Consider the following 23,023-nt stretch of genomic DNA (forward strand, 5'->3'; position numbering starts at 1 on the left):
TAAGTACAAATTCTTTATTTTTTTTATTTAATCTATAAATAAAGCCTAAAGTATATCCCAATTAAATCATGATAAATTAACACAATTTTAAAGTTGTCATGAATAATCTTTTAATACAGAATCTGGAAGCTATATGCAAGAATGGAAGGAACGTCGATGAAATTATTCCATTGACAATGTGGTTTCGTTATCATTCAGATGTTCTTTGCTCAACAAATACGGCTGTCGACAATGGGGGTATGCAGAAATGTCCTGTAGACACATCATAAGTCGAGTTCTTGATGACTTCATCTGTCGAATTCATCTGGATCAATAAGAGCTAATTAGTATACATTGAAAAGAGAAATTAAATTATCCACAACTAAGCATTTAGCCCTTGTTTGATGTTAGAGTAAAATTTAACTTCACATAACCAATCACTTATGTTAACAAATCATTCTAAAATACCCTTATCTTATTCTTATTACATTTAAAATATTAAATAATAAGGATCTTGTCGTAATTTAATTCAAATAATCGACTTCTTAGTTTAAGTGAAACCAAAAAATACTAACTGGCCACTAGAAGTGAATCAACAAATTGTATCCTAAATATCTTACACCATGTACAAAACACTAAAGAGAAACTGTATTGTTGAGAATGTAACTTACATAATAGAGAGAATATATTATATTATATGTGAAAACAATATAATCTAGGAATAAGTAATATTCCAATATTCACTAAATTTTGGCAATAAAATAGATCATAATTGTGAATAAAGGCATTAAATTTAACTTCCTCAAAATTGAGTTTCTAGTCAAAACAACCAGACAGGTTTCCTGCATAGGTTGTGAGGATGAAAAATCTATCGTATTATGAAGGCATTTGAAGACCACAAATGATAAAAATAAGATCCTTCAAAATAAAGAACCCTCTACTTCAGATATTATAGAAACCGACATACCTGTATGGGGTGCAATTGAAGATTTCTAGGCCGAAGAGTTGGAATTGTAAATGAGGAATCCGTAGGTTGGACATTGATTATAACAAGTATATATGAATAGCTGACCAAAGAAGGAGAAAATTATTTTAGTGTTCTTAATCTTTAACTATGTAAATCTGCACTAGAATAAAAAATAAAAATTGATATAAAACTTTAATATGCACTGACATGGGATCCAATTGAGATAAACCAGGAAGACCTTCATGACCATCTTCAATGCTCATTACCACAATGCCAGGATTTGAGGAGGGACCAGTATTATGAAATCTTAGCCTTTGCTGCAAAAGTAATAAATAAATAAAATGCTATTAATCAGCTTTTTAGATTAAGCATATTTGATGGTTTGTTGGAAAGTGAGTTGATATGTGAGAAAGTGACATATCCCATTTAACAGTGCTACATAAAAGAAGGAAACAGAAAGTGAGGAATTAGTGTTTGTATGATAACATATAAACTTCAGGGTAAAAGCATAATAATTTCTCATTAATTCTTGAACGATATATAAGGTGATAAATCGTGAACCAAATATGATTCTAAGAATAATATAAATGTATAATATATGAAAGAAATGATAAAATTAAGTCGTGAGCCCTGTAGCATTGCAAGATCTAGTGTTGCAGCTAAAAGAAATACAATCTTCTAATAACTAGAGTTGCTTATAATTGAGAAACTAAGGCGGTGTTTCATAACAACTTACTTATTTGAATTAAGTACATTTGATAATTGTTACTTAAAATCACTTAATCATATAAATTCAGCTCAAATTAAGTTATAAAACCTGACTTAATTCAGTAAGCTATGAATCACTTAACTCGGTAATCTAGTAATTCAACTTTAACCCGAAAGTTAATCAATTTACCGTTGTTATTAGCATAAATAGTCTTTAAGTACTTTTCCAACATTAGTTCAACATTTTATCAAATCAACTTACATAATAGGTACTTCAAATTTAGAAATTTTCATTTTGTTTATTCAACATTTATTTTTCAAATGATTAACTTATTCAGCACTTAATTTAAAGTTTTATAGAACTAATTCTTGAACTGAAAACAAGGAGACAGGATAAATCATCTACCTGGATGGCATTTGCTGTCCTCAAACGGAGAAGTGGGGAAGAGTACCTAATTTGTAACACATCTATGAAGTTCTCTAAAGCCAAAAGAATATGAGAGCGTTGAGGCTTGAATGATACATCTGCTAATCGTGGTCTAATTCTGAATATTAATAAGGCCCATTCATCAGTAAAATATAATTTGGATAAGAATAAATAGTTAAGAGATAGTGGATACTGATTTCTTACAGAGGCCAATTGCTTTCGTTTTTCTCTTTAGGAGGAAGGCCAATCCCCCAATTGTTTGAATTGTAGCTGAAGTCTATCCTGACAACAGTGATGACAGAATAAGTTGAAGAGATGAGATATTATGATTGAAACTTGATCTCATTATGTTATAATGAAAAGGTTGAACCATTGCTCCATGAGATGATTCTAATACAAACAATAAGACAAAAGTTACAACTGAAATTTTAACAAGTTTGAAACAACTAAACAGGCAACCAGATGAGTGTAAAGGTTGTATTGTGTTTTTGGTTCTGTAATTGTTCTGTTTTTCAATGATTTTGTATATGCTTTTTATCGTTGTACTTAAACGTGTTTTAACCCGTAAGCAGACGAATAAATCTGTTTTTATAAAAAGGTAACTAGAGGAGTGAGATTAATTTATACCTGTTAAACCAATCACCAGAATTATATGAATCACGGTCAAGCGATTTAGAGCGCAAGATTTCATCACCAGCATGAAAGAATGGTATTCCCTGCATAGTCAAATCAGCTCATCAGTAAGTGCAAGCCGTATTCCGTATGGTATTGCTAAACTTTAATAATAACATAGGGTCAATGTTGAGACTCTCGCGGAGGCATCCGCTAGATTGATATAGTCAGCAGTATGGCATTGTGAAGGGACAATGTTGTAGTTTCTACAAAGGGGACACTAAAACTTTTGGTCAAATAGCATATAGTACATATATTTTTAATATTTAAGTTCTTATTCGGACTCAATCACAACCTTAATTCCTGCCGATCAAGGATCTTAAATGCTCGTCTCCTCCCCTCGGTACGTGAAGGTTTAGTATCGATGAAGAGGAAGAGAGTATGTAGTAGGCACAAGTCTGTATATTCAATGTATATAACTTTTTTTTATTCTTTTTTCGAAAAGGTCGACTTTTATTGAAAAGAAAACACATGAAGCGTTTGAACATTACAAATAAGAGGGGTGGAGGGATGGGAAAAAAAATAAAAATCAGAGAACTAAAGGAAATGTTAGATGCCAATAAAGCATGAACTGTGTACAAAGGGGGTGTAATTTATAGAAAGAGATTATAAGTACATAAGAAAAATGCAATATGAAATAAAAGAAATTGAAATCTTTGATTGCTGGATAGCTTTCATCAGTCCAATTAGCATTATTTCAGGGACAGCGATTTATTCCCTAAAATCTTCAGTTTGACATTTTAGTTGAAATTTTCATACATAGATAACTTATAACTACTAATAGTAGAATAAATTTGATATAATGATAAATATTAATCTGATAGTTATCTAATAAACAAAGAGTGCCAAACTCCCAAAATCTCGCAAAATAAAACAAAACATGAGGCAAACAAACTTGGATTGTGATGCACTTGGGACATAAATTGTTAGACTATTTAATAAAATTTAAGCTGTATGACGTATTAAAGAACTATCAGCACCACATCGAGTAAAAAATAGGTTGTACAGAATACATGGGTTAACTAATTTTGTTTGAGCATGAGTATGCTGAAATGTTTAAAAGTAAGAGTTTGGGTTTAAACTTGTTTAAGCATGACTTTGGAATGTATAGTTTAGTTAAAACTGTCAGCATACAGTTCAAACCTGAGAAAATGCAATTATACTTGTCGCCAGATGATTTAGCCTGCAACGTTCATCAACAGATATTCCTGCAGGAGTCTAAGGAAAGAAGTCGCGAGACCAGTCAACAATTGCATCTGTGTCACACATGGAAAAGGATCTACTTCTTTAGCATATAAATGTACCTTCAAGCTGATTATGTCGAATAAGGTCTCATTATCATGAGCAGAAATATAATTAACCTGGAAATACATACATGCTAAGTCAAGTATGAAAAAACTGTCTGCAAACACAGAAACCTAGTACCCGTTGAGTTAAAATGCTAATATAATATAGCATATAGCTCTTAAAACAAATTCAAAGTGAATTAGCCATAAAAAAAATAGGGCAATCCATACTGTTTCTGTTGGGTTTGAAGCATAAGCAACTGATATCCCATCGTATGAATAAACTTCCGATCCTTTCACCTGAGAAATAAAGGTATAAGCTTCTAACAATTGATTAGCACAACAAAAGCTGGAGATAATGGTTTTATGTATAAGCTTGGGCCACACAGCCTTGTCCGTTGTGTAAACTCCAGATGGTTTATTAGTTTAACTTTAACAAATTCAACATTTTCTTCATTACCTACATGATTCTTATTTCCTATAACTCCATTGAGCATAGTGATGTAGATCTTTTATTGATTATTCAACATAAAGGTAATTTGGCAAGTCCCTGGACACACTCAAATATTTTTCTATCTGAAGCTTAAATATGGTATTAGAGCTTTTGTGAATGAAATCAACACAAAAAGCAATCTGACACAAGATAAATATTAAGGAAGACGAGGGCCAATTCGAATTTGACAGGTGTACAAAGCTCATATTGTGGAACATAACAGTGGTATTGGTTGTTCAGCGTACTCATGACAAATTAACAAATTACAAAATTGTGGAAAATGATGCTATATGAATCCTAACTTACCAATATATAAGCAATTGTATACAAAACTCAGGAAGTAATCAGTGTTAATTCCTACCTCTTGTCCACCACAATTAGTCAGCACAAAGTCCTTCAAGTTAGCAGCCATACCAACCTACAATTAAAATAACAATAATAATAAACTTGTAATTTAAGGACACTATTATAAGGAAAATTTAAAATAATAAATTGATCACAATAATTTTAAAAACTGAGAGAAGATAGAGGACTTGTCACAATAGGTATACTTGACTGCTCACCTGGATGTGATCCTTTGCTACAGCTAGCATTTTCTTTTCAACTTCTTTACCACCGTGATCATAACCATTAGGCTACAAATTAAAGGTAACATTTGAATTAGATGACACATAATACACATAAACAGTCACATTTAACACTTCCTAGATACAACAATGGTATGTCACCGCTTTCCCAATCAGTGACACATAGAACCCTAAAGCTAACTAGCAATAACCTAGGGAAAAAAGAAAGCAATAGTAATGAGAAAATACTAAATCCCTCCAAATAAATATCTATGGAATACGACTCAAAAATATAATCAAAGATTTTCGACAGATTATGAGATCTAGGGTTCAACGAATGTCTTAAAATATAGTTCACACTTGGAGAATGTTGTTACCAAATTGAGAATTAGGGAAAGTTGGGTTGAAGCATTTAGTTGAGAGAATTGACCAAACTTTAAGCTTAGAAAACAAAGAGAAAGAAGATGAGGAAAAAGAAACTAAATCTTTGGTTCATTTCAATTGATTCAACATGCAATGACACAAGATCATCTATCTATTTAAGTAGTCTCTGCACACTATTTACAATCTTAGCATCTACATTTATAAAAATGTCATTAACCCTATACTACTATTGACATTCCTATCGTTACTCCCCCCTTTTGAAATCCTTGTCCTCAAGGATGGAGGAATTAGATAGTGTTATATTCTCTCCATTTACATCTGTCGTCATAATGAAATACATCTCACAGTGGCTTCCATTTGCTCCTTTGGTCCATGTTGATAGGCAATAATGATTTGTCATGCTATGACATAGTTGCCTTCTCGAACCAAGTATATTGCATCATGGCAGCAAGTGAAGGAATAAAGGAGAATACTATTTCATCCGTAGGCTGGTAAACCGGAAAATTAAATTGGAATCAAACTAAACTCAAAATTAATTAACAATTCTAGGCATGATGGAAAAAAAGTGTCAACGAAGGAACATATCCATCTCCAAAATGATCCTACTGAATAGAATTTCTACAATCACCGTTAAGAAAATTAACTACTCATTGTATTCTTGAAGAAAAGATAATATGGGATCCTTGTGAATTTATATCTTCTGAAAATCATTTCTTAATTAAGCTATTCTTAACAGGATAGCCACTGCTCATGAATGAAGCTCTAACCAATTATCACATCATATACCAATTTTTTTCCTAAAGCCCTTGCCCTGATATAGGAAATAAGCCTACTAATCCAGCAAATGCCTTCTAAAGAAAACAAGCATGCTAGTTACCTGCAATAATAATCCTGTTACAAAACCTTGTTGAAGAGGATGGCCAAATGGAGATCCACCAAGTAAAGCATCACGGATTCGGTCATTAAAACTGATACAACAGAAGTTCAAAACAATTATTATACAAACTAAAATAATGCAGAATCATAATGACAATGTCCTAAAGAAGGTTTTTAGTTGAACCTATCTCATACATGGTCAGAGGAAAACCTTTTGGCATGACATATATCAAAGGAGAACAATGACAAATAATAGTATTACTTTTGTTTTTTGGTTGAAGAATCATTTTTATACAAGGACAACCACTATACATATAGAATCTGCCAAAAAAATTGTGGGAGAAAATATATTGTATTGACTTGAATTGTACATGAGAGCTAAGTGGTAAAATCCAAATGATGTGGTACATTGGTTAGTTCGGGTAAGTTAGAGAGCAGATGATTGGAGATTAGAGGCCTGCTAATTTGGTAGCTATGCGGTTGAATCAGATGTTAGGATAGAGTTTGAAGGATCATTGAAGCTTAATTTGATGGCTGGACAACTTTTTACACGTCAAAGTTCTGTATCACCATCCTTGGGTATACATGTCCTATAGGACTTTTCCTTTTTTTCTATATTCTTCTATTCCCCTTTCTTTCTCGTTTAATTGGTGCTTGTACTATTGTAATCACAATTTTCTAAACTGATCTTATTACAAGCTTCAACTTATTAAAAAATACCACATTATTAGATGACATTGTAATACCCAAGAAATAATAAATATTGCCCATATCTTTAATCTAGATACTGTTGTACAAGAATACTAATCAGGCACTCGCATGATAGTCACTTCTTGAAGCTCTTCCAGGTAAGGGCTTATGCTTTTCCACACACCCACATGATTCTAGGAGTTGTTTAGCCCACATCTAATCATGTTCCTCTGAAGATCTCTGTAATGACTATAACATCTAATGTAGTTGTTACATTCTCCAACACCATTTGGGAGAAGGGGTTTTGTTAAACACCCTCAATCCTAGCCCCTCATTCATTTTTGAAACAAGGGTCATTTTATAGAAGGCACTACAAGAGCAACAAAAAGAACAGCACAAAATGCATAATAATGAAAGCTCCCAAAAAGAGAAATGAAAACAAGAAAAATATCCAACATAACAAAAGAAAAGCAAAAACAGCAAGCTCAGTCCTTAATGCTACTTAAGCTTGTCAAGAAGATCCAAAATGTCGCCCATGAAAACTAGGTAAGCTTATGTCAATTGAAGTTCGAATAATGATGAACGACCTATTCAGGATTATGATTGGATCCATAACTCCTCGTTTGACCATCTTTCATTTCACAAGGTGCATTATTGAAGAGAAATTGTCGTTGCCCAAAGAAAAGAAAGAATTCAAAGAAGTGCTTCCGGCAGTGGCTATGGCCACCACCGACGGAGGCGAATGAAGCGTGTATAATAAAGAGAATACACCAAAGGGTTTATTGAATTGTGTTTTGAAGCAATTGAGAAGATTGTTCATTGCAATATATTTATAGGATATAATACCTCTAACATATAGGTAATCAAATCCAGTTATTCTCAATCATATTAATATTATATTATAATCCTATAATATAATATATTTTGACATTTCCCCTCAAATCCATGTTAGTAAATTTTATGACTCACTTGATTTGCAACAGAGTTTAATTTTTAACAGTAGCCATGCCTTTGTTTCCCGCTCTCTAGGATTCGTCTCCACTCTTAAAGGCTTCGCTTCCCACTCTTGTTTCACACTTTCTAGGCTTCATTTCTAACTCTTAAGGCTTTGTCTTCGGCTCTATTACTTTGCCTCAACGATTCCAGCTTCAACAAGCCTCGTTTATGGTGGCCTATCATATAGGTCACTTCGTCTCTCGCAGTTTCGTGTCAAATATTTTTACCTCCTTTTCAACGGAGGCAGATGAAATTTTGATGTAAACCTGAAATTGATAATATTGAAAGAATAACAATTGAAAAAGAATGTTATGAGAAATAAGCTAACTGAACTATTGAAGCACTGCAACAATAGTTATGTCGGCCCAGTGGAAGTCGTGCGATTTTCCTCCAAGAACGTAACACTGCTTTGATAACGATAAGGAATTCAAAGAAGTGCCCTCCGCCACTGGCCATGTACGTCACCAACGGAATCAAGTATAATAGAGAAGATAACAAACTAAAGTCTTTATTGAATTGTGTTAAGAAAAGAAGCTAATGGAACTTTTTGCAAATCAATTCTATAATTGCAATATATCTTGTGCATCCTCTAGTTTTTCTTTGATTACTTTTCTTTATATATTCATTACACTTCAAAACAACTATACATGTAGAACATATGATTTTGAGTGAAATGCATGGTAGGTTTAGAAGTATGATTTTAAAGTAATGATACCTCCCAATTCCAGTTCCATGTACGTTGAATTGTGATGCATTCGTCCCACGTGCATTTTTTGCCACTTCACCAAAATCCCAACCTTCACCATATCTTGCATTGGAGAAAGATTACCACAAAAGGTCAATGATGTTGATAAAGTCAAAATAAATAAAGGAAGAGATGATAATCCACCACCAAAATTAAAATTAATTGATGTCGTAAAATCAATTTAGCCACTAACAGCCAAATGTTTAAGCATAGCATATCTTACAAATAGATGTCGGATCCCTCTACACCATTTGCATCCTTTGATAGGCTACTGAGAACATTTTTTGCATTAACCTATTGAAAGCATCAACAGCATACCATGAGTACAATATCTCATTTGTCTTTGAGCCAAAAAGAGAGGAGAAAATGAAGCAAAATATTGAACCGACAAAATCTAAATAAATAGTTCTCGCTCAACTTAAATGACTTTGAGTTCATAAATGTACATATAAACCTAACATATGTTATTATGAATGAGAAGGAAAGCTAAACTTTTCTTGCTTCTTGGAATATAAGAAAAAAGATTTCACTAAATGCATTAGGTAGAAATAATACTAAAAAATTAAGGGTAATGAAAAATAAAGTGAGGAAAAAGATGTTTGTAAACCAACTAATGCAACTTGTATGAAGGAAAGGAGGGCATCTGCATATATTAAGCTCAAGTATTGCACATGTTTCACCTAGTCAACCCAAAATATGTAAAATAAACATTTGTGAATAAGAAACAGTTTATCATACCATGGTTCGCTTCATTATGTGACCCATCAGATCAAATCGAAAGCCATCCACCTACAACACAACCATGAAATGGATAGTAAATATTTATTACACATGTAATACTTGTTAAGTCGTAATAACATAAGTCAAATCAAACAACAAAACCTGTAAGAACACCATAAATATATGATTATGTTTATATCACAAGCTATCCACTTTTCTGAGTTGTTTCATAAAATTTGTTCAACTAGATGTCAACTTTTATTTGTTTTTTTATTAAAGGTCAAATTTTTTAACTTTAGCATTAGTCTTTTTCTTCTACTTCTGTTCTTTTGTTTTTGTTTCTCTTCTCCCTCCCATCTGTAATTCACTAAACGCATCTTGTGTTTTACATTCAATGAAAAGTTACCTTTTTCAAAAAAAACTTTTTATTAAAATGAGCATCTTAGCAAAGCAGAAAATAAAAAAACAACGTAAGAATTTTAAATAACAATAAGATCAAAAAATTATCATCCCGTACAGCTCATATTTTCCTGATTGAAGCGATCGCGTGTAACATGAATCCTTTGAGACGATCGTACCCATAATTTTTCCCTATCGTCCACCACATTATGAGAGGTTGGGTTTCAGTCGTCCGCAATGTTGTTGCTAGAGCTTCAGTTAATCCATTTGACCTAGAAGTCAGCAACATTTATTGGTGTATCTCAATAAAATGAAGGAGATTCTGCAGAAGAGTCCACATGCTCTTCGCAAGGTCGCAATAAAGAAGAATATGATCAATAAATTATTCACTCTTCAAACAAATGTTGCACCTACTAGCCAGATAAAATCCCTTATTTTTCTTAACCAAAGAAAAATTATTCACTATTCAGAATGTTAGATGTTAAGACTCCTCCATTGATAGCTTCTCAACCAAAGAACAAGATTCTTGATATAATTTTTTTATTGTCAACCTCTTTCCACGGAAATCGGGATGAAGTCTTTGGGAGGGACGCATGATAAATATAGTTAGCCTTAAAAACGGGAGAGTCGGTTAGAGAAACTTGTCGTCGATCTCCAGATAAATCAAAACATGGCTAAAAGCATCCACGAGAAGAGTCTGTCTTCTCTCCTCTTCGATGAGAGTCGTCTATGTAAGGGGATTCTCCAAACAATGTGATTAGTATTTATTGGGAACTGATTGCAACTGAATTTGGCGACGAGAGGGAAGCCGAGATACTTTGATGGGAGAGAACCGATTTTAATTCCCAGGATGTCGGCCAATATCTGAGTGTTAGGAACATTATCGATGAAAAAAAGTTCAGATTTTTCTCTATTAATCTTCAACCCTGAGCATGTCTAAAAAGAATAAGAATCTTCCGGAGAGAATGAAAGTTTTTGATAGACCAAAGGTGTTATCGGCAAAAAGTAAGTGAGATATGTAGTTGGGCCTTCTCGTCGTTCCCATATTAACCCCGTGAAAAGGCTAACATTGATGGCTCTCTCAAACAATTTTGATAATCCGTCCATTACCACCGTGGAAAAGAAGGGTGATAAATGAATCCCTTGTCTAAGCCCCCTCGGGCTCTTGAAAACTCTGACACTGTGCCGTTGATAAGAATTGAGAACTTAAGTACAGTAACACATGTTTTGATCCACCTTCTCCATTTCACTCCAAAACTCATCTTCTCAATGAAAAAAAAAAAGAAAATCTTAACTAACGTGATTAAAAGTTTTTCAATATCATGTTTGTAAAGACATCATGTTCCCTTTTCTCTAGTAATAGAGTCAATGCATTGATTGCAAAATGCATTGATTTGCAATGAGAGAAGCGTCGGTGATCTGTCTAGCCATTTGATTAGGAGAAATGAGTTATGGCAAAAGGGCTTTGACCCTGTTAGCTAGAGTTTTTGTCAAAATTTTATGGAAGTTCGTCACGAGATTAATAGGTCTAAAGTGTTTGAGTTTCTTCGCCACTTGAATCTCCTGACAAGGACAATCAAGCTAGAATTCCAACGTTTTTAAAAGAAGTCGTAACATAAAAATGTTTGAACGAGATCAAATAGTGCTCCTTAATAAATTCTCAAGACTTCTTACTGAAATCGATTGTGTATCCAGCCGGACTAGGTGCTCTGTCTCCATCACAACTTGAAATAGCTTCACAAATTTCCTCAATTGTGAAATCATGCTTGATAGAGAATTTTTGTTGTTCGCTAATTTTGTTAAAGTTGTTTCCTTCCACAAGCAGGTGTGAGAAGACTCTTGTAGAAAGAGAGAATGGAATCCCGAATTGAATTAGACTCGACAATCTCGTCCCCGTTCACCTTAAGGATAAATATCTGATTATATTTTTTCCGGTAGTTCGCAAAGTTATGAAAGAATTTGTTGTTAGAATCCCCCTCCTTAAACCAATTACACCGTGATCTTTGCTTTGCTTTATCCTCTTCCCATTTTATAGAGGAGGTCGAGTTTCTCCATTAGGGTGAATCTGCTAGAGGTTTCTGTTTCAGTCAGATCTCGTTCTTCCTCCATTATGTCAATGTCGTTAGAAATGTTAGAATGAAGAGAGCCAAAATTGACTCACTTCAATTCTGTAATGAAATTTTTGAAATTTTTAAGTTTAGAAGAAAGAATATAAAATGATCTCCCCACAACCAGTGAGTGATCCACCCACCACTTCCCCACCTCCGACACAAAATTATGATATGAGAGGGAGCATTTTCAAATCTGAAAAGTGGTTTAGGCGGGGAGGTTTGGCCGCAGTTTAGGAAATGGGGTTTGTGATCAGAAAGACGATTTGTTCTAGCACATTGGCTTGTTGAGTGGTAAAGATTCTCCCATTTTGAGTTGTAAAGAAATCTATCGATGCGAGACATACTTTCGTTGTTGTTATCGCTTCTCCTTGTAAACTTGGCACCCTCGAGAATAGAATCAATGAGAAGTGAGTCGTCAATGAAAGTGTTAAACAAGTCTATCTCCTTGTAAACTTCTCGAGTTTTTTCTTTTGCTTGGCGCCTAAACCATGTTGCAATCACCACAAAAACACCAAAGTATGGGCCATTAATTTTGGATCTCATATAGCTCCTGGATAAAAGTAGGTTTGTTGTTATAATCTACCCAAATGCCCTTTAGTGAGGCACATAAACTTAATGGAGATTGAGAATGCCCAAAAAAATAGTTTCTTCCACTTGAAAGAAATCTGTATTCCAAACAACAAGGTTCCCGCCCGAATGTTCATTAACATTCAGATTAGCCCATTTAAAAATTTCCTTTCTAATTAAACCAATAAGGTCGCAATTACAGATTCGCAGATTTGAGAGCAATGTTTCTTGGAGGGAGATAATGTCGCAATTACATTAGTTAATGAAAGAGAAAACGGATCTCCTTTTCCTAGAGTTATTCAAACCCCTCACATTCCATGAGATTATTTTGTTTAATATAAAGACCCTTAGATAGATTGAGTTTCCGAAATCATCATTTCAGGTGATGCTTGGGCAATAACGATCGTGTCAATAAATCTTTGATACAAAAGACTTAGGAAATTAAATTTATGTAACCTACAAACAATAACATTTATAAGAATGTCCATCTAACATGATGAAGAATTTGCCAAAGAGAAGAGATTGAAGAATTATTTTCTCATATTAAAATCTTTGATATGGTAAACACCCATAATAAATACATGTAAAATTAAAGAGAAAAATATTTGATAAGTGTGCAACAAGTAAAGTTGTGGTACATACTAATAGTTTTTTTCTTAAAATATGAGATTCTTTTTCATTGATCTATAGTAAACGTGAAAGTCACATCTACGTGAAAGTCACATCTACAGTAAATGCATCATGAATGAAAATTATCAAAATAAGGGGGATAAGGAAAAACTAGCATACATAAAAATAGTTAACTTGTGATACTTGCCTAGATTGATATTTCCACTCTCCCTCAATCTATGCTGTAGATTTCTTCCCAAACAATTCTATGCTTGTGGTGGCCCAAATGGATTATATGTTTGTGGTGGACCAGTTTGGTCCACAAAGAAATGCTACACAACATTTTCTGAAGGTCTGATCACAAAGGACTGATAGCTGAACTAAAATTCCAGACAGGACTGCATTACTTAATTATGATATCAACTTAGGGACTCAAAGGAACTAGAGAGCAAAGGACAAAATACTTATCCCAAATTCATGTCATTATTAAACAAGATTAGTAGAAAACATTAGGTTTCATCCTCAAATATTAAGCATACATTGTGATTTTGCTTCAACGTTAAGTTGACCGCAAAGTAAACTTGAAATGCAATTTTATAAGACAAAGCTTCACAGGTATCAAGGAGGATAGGAGAACAAGTGTATAATTCCGAACATCACCTTATAATCAACTGCCCAGCACAAAAGATCATCAATTATCAATCTTTCAACCATAAAATTTTCACTTGCAGTGTTGTTCGTACAGGTGCTATTCTCAATGTGGCCATCAGTATTCCTCCTCACATAGTACCCAGGAACAATCTATTGAGAGATTTGTCTCAGGATTCAGTAACTATTACAATTATAGGTGCAAGAAACAGACAGAAGTTATCTTTTTGCAAAAGTACTACACAAAACAGAACATTTAGGATCTGTCAGAAAATGATTGAAACAGAATGTAGGAACCTCCTCACCTTGTCAAGAACAGATTTCTCATCAGATGGACCACTTGCATGCAAATGATTATACACAACATCCAACACAACACGAAAGCCAAGGCGGTTAAGTGCCTGCAACAATGTGATCAACATGAGTGAGCAAGATAGAGCCTTTTTGTTACATAAAAACAATCTTCCCTGCCAATAATTTATAAACTAAAGAAAAATCATCATATCAAAATTTAGATACAGAACCTGCACCATCTTTCTAAATTCAAGTGTCCGGCATGAGCCATTAGGGTCACTTGCATAACTTCCCTTTGGTACTCCCCAAAGAACAGGATTATATCTGCGCTTAAACAAATGAAAGAAAATACACCTAAGAAGGAAGAATCGGCATTAAGAAATGAAGACGAAAAAATTGAATGAAATTAACAATCAAGTTAGGACTTCTGACCCCCAGTTGTACCCATCATCATTTTGGATTGCTGTTATGTGAGCCTGTTGTCCATCAGAATCAGGAGGTAATGATTCCAACAACTGGTTATCTGACGAAAACAGAATAAATTGCATATATAAGACGATTCATCATCCACTTCAGATAACAGATAACACAAAGATGTCCAAGAAACAGTCCTTTCTCTAGACTAATGACAGTAAGTTGTATTTTTATTTGTCCAACGTGTAGTTAAGAATGGTTCAAAGTAGAACATATTTTCTTCCTCAAGCAAGGTAGTTCAAGTGTACAGGAGAATTCACGACCAAGAAAAATTAGTGTGCAAGTATGTCATCTTGTCTTGTGATACTTGAAATTTAGCTTAGGTACCTCCTTCAACAAATAGGTTAGATTTTGTTGGCACTTCACCATTAAATATCAGCCAGATGTTTCATTGAAGGACATCAGACTCTTATTTGCCAAATTTTATAACAATATTGCATGCATTCATTATTTTGAGACTTTTTTCTCATGTACCTCATCTTAACTCTGCTTACATGTGTACATCTATTGTTAATCATATTTTTAAAGTGAAACATTTCATAATCATGTGATGGCGAGGGTCACAACCCCGTGAATTTTTGTTGTTGTTGTTAATCATTGTTAATCAGAAATGGCATATAACTCAATTGGATGTCAATGATTCCTTTATTTTTGGTGATTTATGTGAAGAAATATACATGGAGAAACCTCCAAGTATGTTGCCAAGAGGGAAACTCATGTATTCCGATCACTCCATATTTGGTAGAAAAAGTGTCACGGACAGCCTTGTAATTATAGTTTGTAGATGATAATCTTTCTCACAGGAAATGATATGTAAACTGGTGGTGAAAAAAGAAGGTTAAGTCAATGATTTAGGACAAGATTTAGGAAGGCCACAATACTTTCATAGTATAGATTCTGCCAGTGTAGAAGAAGATGAATGTTGTGATTAAAAACACAATGTAAGGAAGATGTTTAGACGCAGAACTGAGAGCAATGTTTAGTTTTCTTTGTATTCTTGAATTAAATGATTTTCACAATGTGGCACAACTTTCTTCTACATAAATGGTAAGAAATTACAATAGATTCAACTAAAATGAATCCTCTAATTAATCTATTTGAATCAAATATGAAAATATGGAGGGGAATGCATGCAACTCTCTCTATCCAGTAATACATGCATAAGAAAAGTACGCATAGGACAAATGCTAATTGCTAAGGGGTTATTCTAATTATTGCAAACATTTAATTTCTAAATGAGAGCAATATCCAAATCTAAATACCTGCATTCTTCCATTTATCCCTCTCATCAGCAACACCAGCGAATTGGAAAGTGGGTAGCAGATGCAAGTGGGTAATTCCAGCACTAGATAACCTCTTCAGATGACGTATACCTGCTGAATCCTTCAAGCCAACCATGCCATTTCAGGAAATATGCATCAAAGCATTTCTTTTACCATGTATCTTAGAACTGTTACAAATAATGTATAAAGGAAATCTTCCAAAGTGCAACTTCATCTTTCTCAAGGCTCATCTATAAGCTAGAAATCATTCGTTTATTAACAGGGAACTTAAAACGCCTTTCTACAAGTTACATAAACAAAATAAAACACCAAAACTTTGCCTCAACCTAACATAAATGAAGTGAACTTTAATTTGGTAAGAGAGGAAGCTGGGGCTTGAATTCTTCTCTCATCCTAACATAAATGTTTACCTCAACCTAACATAAATGAAGTTAACTATAATTTGGCAAGGTACATAGGTAAAATGGAACACTTAGTTTTTCAAAGAGATTGGTATGTTGGCTGTTAAAGTTAAGAGTGGTTTATCCTGGACCATTAAAGTTGTGGAAATTAAGGGACTTGACACAAGGGTGATGGTCAAGTATGAAAGTGAGAATACCTCACACACGCTTTCATTTGGTTTCACAATTGGAATGGGGCTGGCCCGTTTTTATAAGAAGTGAAGATCGGACAGCTCACCCTTATTACAAATAATGCTGGCAGAGAAAAGGAAGCTGATGTTAACTAGACAAGAGATAAGAAGTAGTTTTATCCTCCAACAGATCAGTAGGGAATGCAAGGGCAATAACAACAATATGTGTGTTAACAAAGGAAGCTTTATAAATATGATTATCTGAAAAACAATTGTTGTGGTAAATTCTCCACTCATATAGCTTGGTGAAATGGAGACTAAGAGCAGAGAATGTTGAACTTGAATCAACTAATTGGTACACAATTATTGTAGAATTCTGAAAAGAAAGAAGATTTCATATATTTTGGGATTGACAATGGGAGGCCAATTTATAGGCAATACAAGAAGGAAGAAAATAAATTAAGAAACAACTTCCAAGATAAGCATGAATGAGCATTTTGTTGGGAAGACACAAAAAAAATGCATTTATTAGATTTAGGATCAAGCTTGTTATAATTGTGTTGATGAATGTGAACAAAACATTTGCAGTAGAATGCTATAGCAAGGACATTTGAAATACCTTGGTGTGGCAGATGAGAAGGATATGGATAATGGATTACTTTTTAATCCTCTGCAACTCCGAGGTATGAAATTACTTTTTATGTTCCTATATCACTGGGCTAAAATAGCAAATAAGTATAATGGATTACCTGGGAAGTGAAGGCAAGATAACCACCACAGAACTCTGAAGGCACTGTAGGATCATTAGCACTGTAGTAGAAATAAACCGTGTTAACACGCCAAAAATTAACCAAGAAAACGTTGGAAGGGCAATAATGATTATACCAGATGAAGAACAAAAACTCTTGAAACGGAAAGAAGATTGAGCAGAAAGAAAATTTGCTTGAGTTACATTGTTTGTAGGTGTTGAATTATCTCTTCATCTTGGATAATGTGCAATTTTGCTTGCACTCAACATGTTGCTTTGTTTACACTCAACATGTTGAGTGTTGTCAGTCTTTATCTTTTATTACACTCAACATGTTGAGTTGAGTGTTGTCAGTCTTTATTTTTTATTACACTCAATGTCCTTTAAATATCTGAATTTCTCATGTAAATCTTAACCAATTATCTAAATAATATTTTTCATTTATTTCTAAAATTTCTACATGGTATCAGAGCAGGTTTTACCATCTTGAAAAAACTTGTTCACAATTTTCCGATGCTTCCTCTAATGGTGGAAATAGTCATTGGAGGAGAACTCTAATAATTTTATTATGTCATATTTTCCGAAATCATTTATCACAAATCCCATAACGTTCTTGAGCTCTTTCTTGGCAGTTTTGTAATTTCAAAATATATCTCGACCGATCTGTCCATCTTCGTGTCTCGACAGATTTTTCCCGGGCTTAATCTGTCCAAACATTATCACCGTCCAGCTACATGGTATAGTCTGCCTACAAAAAAAAACGGCGATTCAAACGTCACTCGCTGTCATCAACATCCAGCAACACTCCGGCGATTAAAACGTCACTCGCTGTCATCAACATCCAGCGACACTCCGGCGATTAAAACGTCATTCGCTATCATCAACATCCAGCGACACTCCGGCAATTAAAACGTCACTCGCTGTCATCAACATCCAGCTACAATCCGGCGATTCAAACCGTCACATGCTGTCATCAACATCTCATCCCCTCGCAACATCCTCTTCGCTCTCATAGCTGTCAAGGCTCTTCCTTTTAGGTGGCTAACATTCCCATCAAAGCTCTTCCCAAGTCGATTTGAGGAAGTATGTGGCAAGTTGGGAAATCTAAACATTTATTACCCAACTTGAGAGGGAGTGTTAAATTATCTCTTCATCTTGGATTATGTGCAATTTTGCTTACACTCAACATGTTGCTTTGTTTACACTCAACATGTTGAGTGTTGTCAATCTTTATCTTTTATTACACTCAACATGTTGAGTTGAGTGTTGTCAGTCTTTATATTTTATTACACTCAATGTCTTTTAAATATCTGAATTTCTCATGTAAACTCAATCCAACTATCTCAATAATATATTTTCCTTCTCTTAAACTTTCTACAGTAGGTTTTATGGTTTGACTGTTTCTTGTTCAGGTTGAACTTGTTTTAAGACAGTTTTAGGATGTTTTAGGTTGTCTTGTATTTTGGTTTGTTGATTTTGATGGACTTGTCTTGTTTTTGATGAGTTTGTAACGACTTTTTAAGACATAAGCAAACGAATAATTCAGTTCACTTTAAAAAAAATGATTGTGCAGAAAGAAGCATGAAATTAACAATGATATAGAACAAGCAGGTCTTCCATATTAAACCCAAGTTTCAGGGAATGAATTTAAACTTACAGAGTTAATTACCTGAAATCCCTAACATGCAATTCATAAATACTGATATCAGAAAAAGAATGAAGGGGTGGCTTCTCATCTGGCAAGTTGTCCCATCCTTCAGGCTTTAAAGCATCAGAACTAAGATCTACTAGAAATGTTCTCTGACCATCAGCTGAAAGCCTAACCAGACAACAGGATAGCATGCACTTAACAATACTAAAAGCAGGTGTACTGAAAGTTAGCATTCCCATTAAAGTTTAAGAAAATGAATTACTTTCTTAGATTCTAACAAAATGTAGAACATACCCTCTAGCATATGGATCATTCGCAATGACTTTCTCAATTTGTGAAGTACTGGCATGGTAGACACTGACTTCATACACATAGTAACAACCTTCCCAGCTCTTAGGTCCAGTAGCCGTCCAAACACCATTAAGTTCATCAAGTTTGATGACTTCTATAGGACTGCTACTTGATGGATCCTGATAGAGGCAAGCACGTACTACCTATTTTGATGCACATACAAGGTTAAATAAGCTTATTGTCCTTTTCAACCATTAAAATAGAACTACAGGTAGGACAGAGTGACTAAGACATTCTTGAGCAGTTGGAGCCCAAAGGTAAAGAGTCACAAATTCCTTTGAGAAAACTGCACCAAGAGGCCCATGGTATGAGAATAAATCATCAAGGACCCCAGCAATCTGTAAACCAGTAGCATCCTTCAATTGCCCATTAGCTGCATAGAAAGCAATGGAGTAATCAATAATTGAATAAGCAAATCCTATAAAGCTATGTGGTAGTATAGTTTATAACTTGTAGTAAGTTAGATCGAAGCCAATGAAGTAAAGGAAATAAATGGTTTGATCGATGTCATTATATTAGTTTAGGATTAAGTTTGTCTAAGATATGGTTGTGTTAAAGGTTATTTGGCCATTTTTATAGCCTTTTTTTTTATGTCTACCCGGGGTTATTCCCTGGATGAGGGCCACTTGTATGTTCCCTTAGACCTATAATTACTGATCCTTGAAAGACAAACTTTATTTACAATTAACTCTCTATATAAAATATACTTGTACTTTAACAGTTTAATAAACACAGCATTTATGCTCTCAAATAATTCATGTTAAAAGAAATAAGGAATGGTGGCAGGCAAGACGATCTTATGAACAAACACCTACGTTGGTATGCAGCAATAACCAACTGGCATTTCACTAGATTCTTGACGTCCAAATCAGAAGGGACTTTGAAAGCTCTATAATCTCGTATATGTGGAAATTTTTCCTTGACCTGGATATTAGTACCACATTGAAAGACTAAGCAGCATAATGAATAAATCTGTAAACACATCGATAACTATACAACTAACAAAAGAATCAATCAATTACATTTGCAGAGAGGCCAGCAGTGTCTTCATGCAGTTTGATTTTATGATGATAACCTGGCACAGGAAACATCATAATTCATACATTGTTATTCCCTAATGACACAACAAAGAATCAATGGAACCACCAAAAGGGATCACAATTGAGAGAGGAAACCTTGAATCTCATCATCTGAATTCAGCAAAGAAGCATATTTACTTGCATACAAAAAACATGAACCATCCCCCACATTCACATTCCAAGCTATTACAGTTCTACTGACCCAGTAGGCTCTTGAGTACAGAATGTAATCCTGCAACCATAAGCATTTTCTGAGCACTTTAGTATCAGATTAAAAATCATATTAACAGATACAATGAACAGCATGAGTAAAATAAATGTATGGTCAACTCTGTAAATCAGCGGTCAGATAATGTCAAATGTCAATACAGTATGGTTCTAAATATGGCATTTTTTAGAAAGAGAACATTCAACCATAAGGTCAAAAAGCATTCTGGTACATATGTTAATTTGGGGAATACATATGCGACATATCCAAACAAGGATTATGCATAATAGTAGGTCTTCATTGTTGCTAGATATGCACAAAGCATTTATTCTGTTACAATACAGGCACCTGAAGGCTTCCTCTAATGTAAACCGTATGAATATTAAATAGGTAGTTAGTTTAGCTGTTAGTTATATAGGCGGTTAAAAGTAATTAGAGGTAGTTATGTTAGTTTACTAGTTAATTAGTTAGTTCGTAATAGTTATTTGGTTATTAATCTAGTGCTATAAATATTAGCAACTATCATGATTGCATAGATATAGTGAATTGTTATTGAATGTATTTGAATAGTTCAGATTCTCTTCTCATCTATACCTTTGGACCGTCTTCTAAGTCTCTCATCCCCAGTCCTCTATCTATTCATCTATGGCTCATGCCAATTCTATCTATTATAATCTGGTATTGTACCAATTGGTATCAGAGCCTTCATCGCCGTATCTGTGATGAGTAGTATTAGAGCCTTCATCCACATATCCATAATGAGTCTACATCATCTACTCACCTAAAAAGCACCTAAGAAACATGGTATTATCAGTTCATGTCACATCAATACAATCTCCTGTTCTATATAGCTCTTTTGCTCCCAAGTCCCACCAAGATGAATAAATCAATGGTTCCTAACCAAGTTGAGAATTTATAGCCATATGTGACTGCATTATTCACAACTCTAAAAGTAAGATTATAATGGGAAAAAAAAAATCACTTGTATTAAGCAAAGAAAGCAAAATCTATACAAAGGCCTAATTTGTTTTGGCAACTACTATAAATGTATTATGAAATTAACTAAATATAACAAACTTGAAAGACTAACTTATCGTAAGTTGTAACTTCGTTTGTCATATAAACAAATAATTGAGCTTTGTTAAGTTCAGCAGCTTTTGATCATGGTGAGAGAACGAAAGTTATCCAAACACCAGAATTGACTACTCTAACTAATGCGCTTATAGTGATTATATCCATAACAACTGTCATCCATCAACCAATTCATTCAAACAAACAAACAAAGCAGATATGTGCGACAGCCGACAATAAATACAGCACAAAACTTTCTTAATCAAACAGATGGGGCCTCAAACAATGTAACCTGAGTCATGAACTAAGTCTCCGACTCGGTCTAGACAAGAAATCAAAGCAGACAGTACAGAGGTGGAGTTTTCGAATGATGTTAGAGCAAACCTGGGGTGACGAAACGGGCTCCGCAGCGGACATTGACGAGCAGCATTTACAAGAGCGTCTACGCAATGGACTAATGGAGCTGGAACCGAGTGGTCGACGAGTCCAGATATTTGTTCGCACCTTCAAGTGAGATGGAAGGGAAAACCGAATCGAATCGGAAAGATGAGTGGTTTTAGTAGAAAATGAAAAGGATGATGATAGTGAAAAAGACATTGGAATGTGCTTTTCTTCTTCTTTTTCAGTCAGTAATTGCCTTCTCCCTCTTCATTATAATATTTTCTTCTTTCCGGTGACCGGTTTTCTCTCTCATTCCCCGGCGATTTCGTTATCCGGATGATATGTTCTTGTAAGATCTTTTCCATGGACGCTTTTTTATGGACTAATAAATACAATTAATATTTATATATTTAGACATGAATTATGAAAGAAAGAAATACATTTTTATAAATATGTCTAAATGTATTCGTATAAATAATAATTTATTTATTTAAATAAATAAAAAGTATTTTAATTTGTTGGTCCGTTAATGGATAAATGAGTGGACGAAATAATATTTGATTATATTGTAACTAATTTATCTGTTATTTAGTTAAAAATTTTATATATTTTTTTATAAATATTATACTTTTGTTTTGTGTTAAGTTGGTATTTCAAAAATAAATGATTTTAATTTAAAAAAATAAAATTAGCCATTCAAGATTTAGATACAATATAAGTATGTATTTTGATTACATAACGATGAATAAATGGTCATAGCTCGAGTTATTTTTTTTTTTAAAATGGTCATGAAAAATATATTAATGAAAGTTGTTTAAATTAAATAATAAAAATATTACGAAAATTAAAAGAAAATTATTTTAAAAAAATATAACAGAAAATAATTTACGAATGATCAAACAAAAAGAACAAATTTTAACGAGCACTGAAATCTTCAAAAAGATACATGAGTTCTCGAACTGTATCAATTGGTTTACCCAATGAAACTTTCGCGATTGTCATAATATTATAATTATGAATTAAACGCATTGGTCGAAAACGATCGCGGAACAATCTATGATTTTTTTCA

At 33.8% G+C, this 23,023-nt stretch overlaps 1 protein-coding gene across 2 annotated transcripts; it reads right to left on the bottom strand.

Annotated features, from left to right (window-relative positions):
• Positions 1-22,312, bottom strand: LOC124928801 (pullulanase 1, chloroplastic). 2 transcript variants are annotated; one of them, XM_047469047.1, is made up of 28 exons: positions 21,958-22,312; positions 20,391-20,526; positions 20,238-20,290; positions 20,031-20,139; positions 19,452-19,588; positions 19,159-19,358; positions 18,883-19,032; positions 17,215-17,275; positions 15,874-15,994; positions 14,570-14,660; positions 14,368-14,461; positions 14,149-14,244; positions 13,856-13,996; positions 9,528-9,578; positions 9,013-9,083; positions 8,760-8,852; positions 6,360-6,450; positions 5,096-5,167; positions 4,894-4,950; positions 4,271-4,339; positions 4,058-4,114; positions 3,897-3,971; positions 2,709-2,797; positions 2,286-2,363; positions 2,061-2,199; positions 1,154-1,263; positions 947-1,046; positions 1-304 (listed from the first exon to the last, which is right to left on the bottom strand). In XM_047469047.1, exons 1-28 carry the CDS (start codon positions 22,168-22,170, stop codon positions 191-193), a joined length of 2,868 nt encoding a protein of 955 aa, XP_047325003.1. In that variant the 5' UTR covers positions 22,171-22,312; the 3' UTR covers positions 1-190. The 2 variants fall into 2 exon arrangements, with proteins under 2 accessions (XP_047325003.1, XP_047325004.1); XM_047469048.1 differs by lacking the exons at positions 1-304; positions 947-1,046; positions 1,154-1,263 and having other exon boundaries at positions 2,060-2,199; positions 2,286-2,358.
• Positions 22,313-23,023: the final 711 nt, after the last annotated feature.

Source organism: Impatiens glandulifera, chromosome 3 (assembly GCF_907164915.1).
Source record: "Impatiens glandulifera chromosome 3, dImpGla2.1, whole genome shotgun sequence".
NCBI classification, from domain to species: Eukaryota; Viridiplantae; Streptophyta; class Magnoliopsida; order Ericales; family Balsaminaceae; genus Impatiens; species Impatiens glandulifera.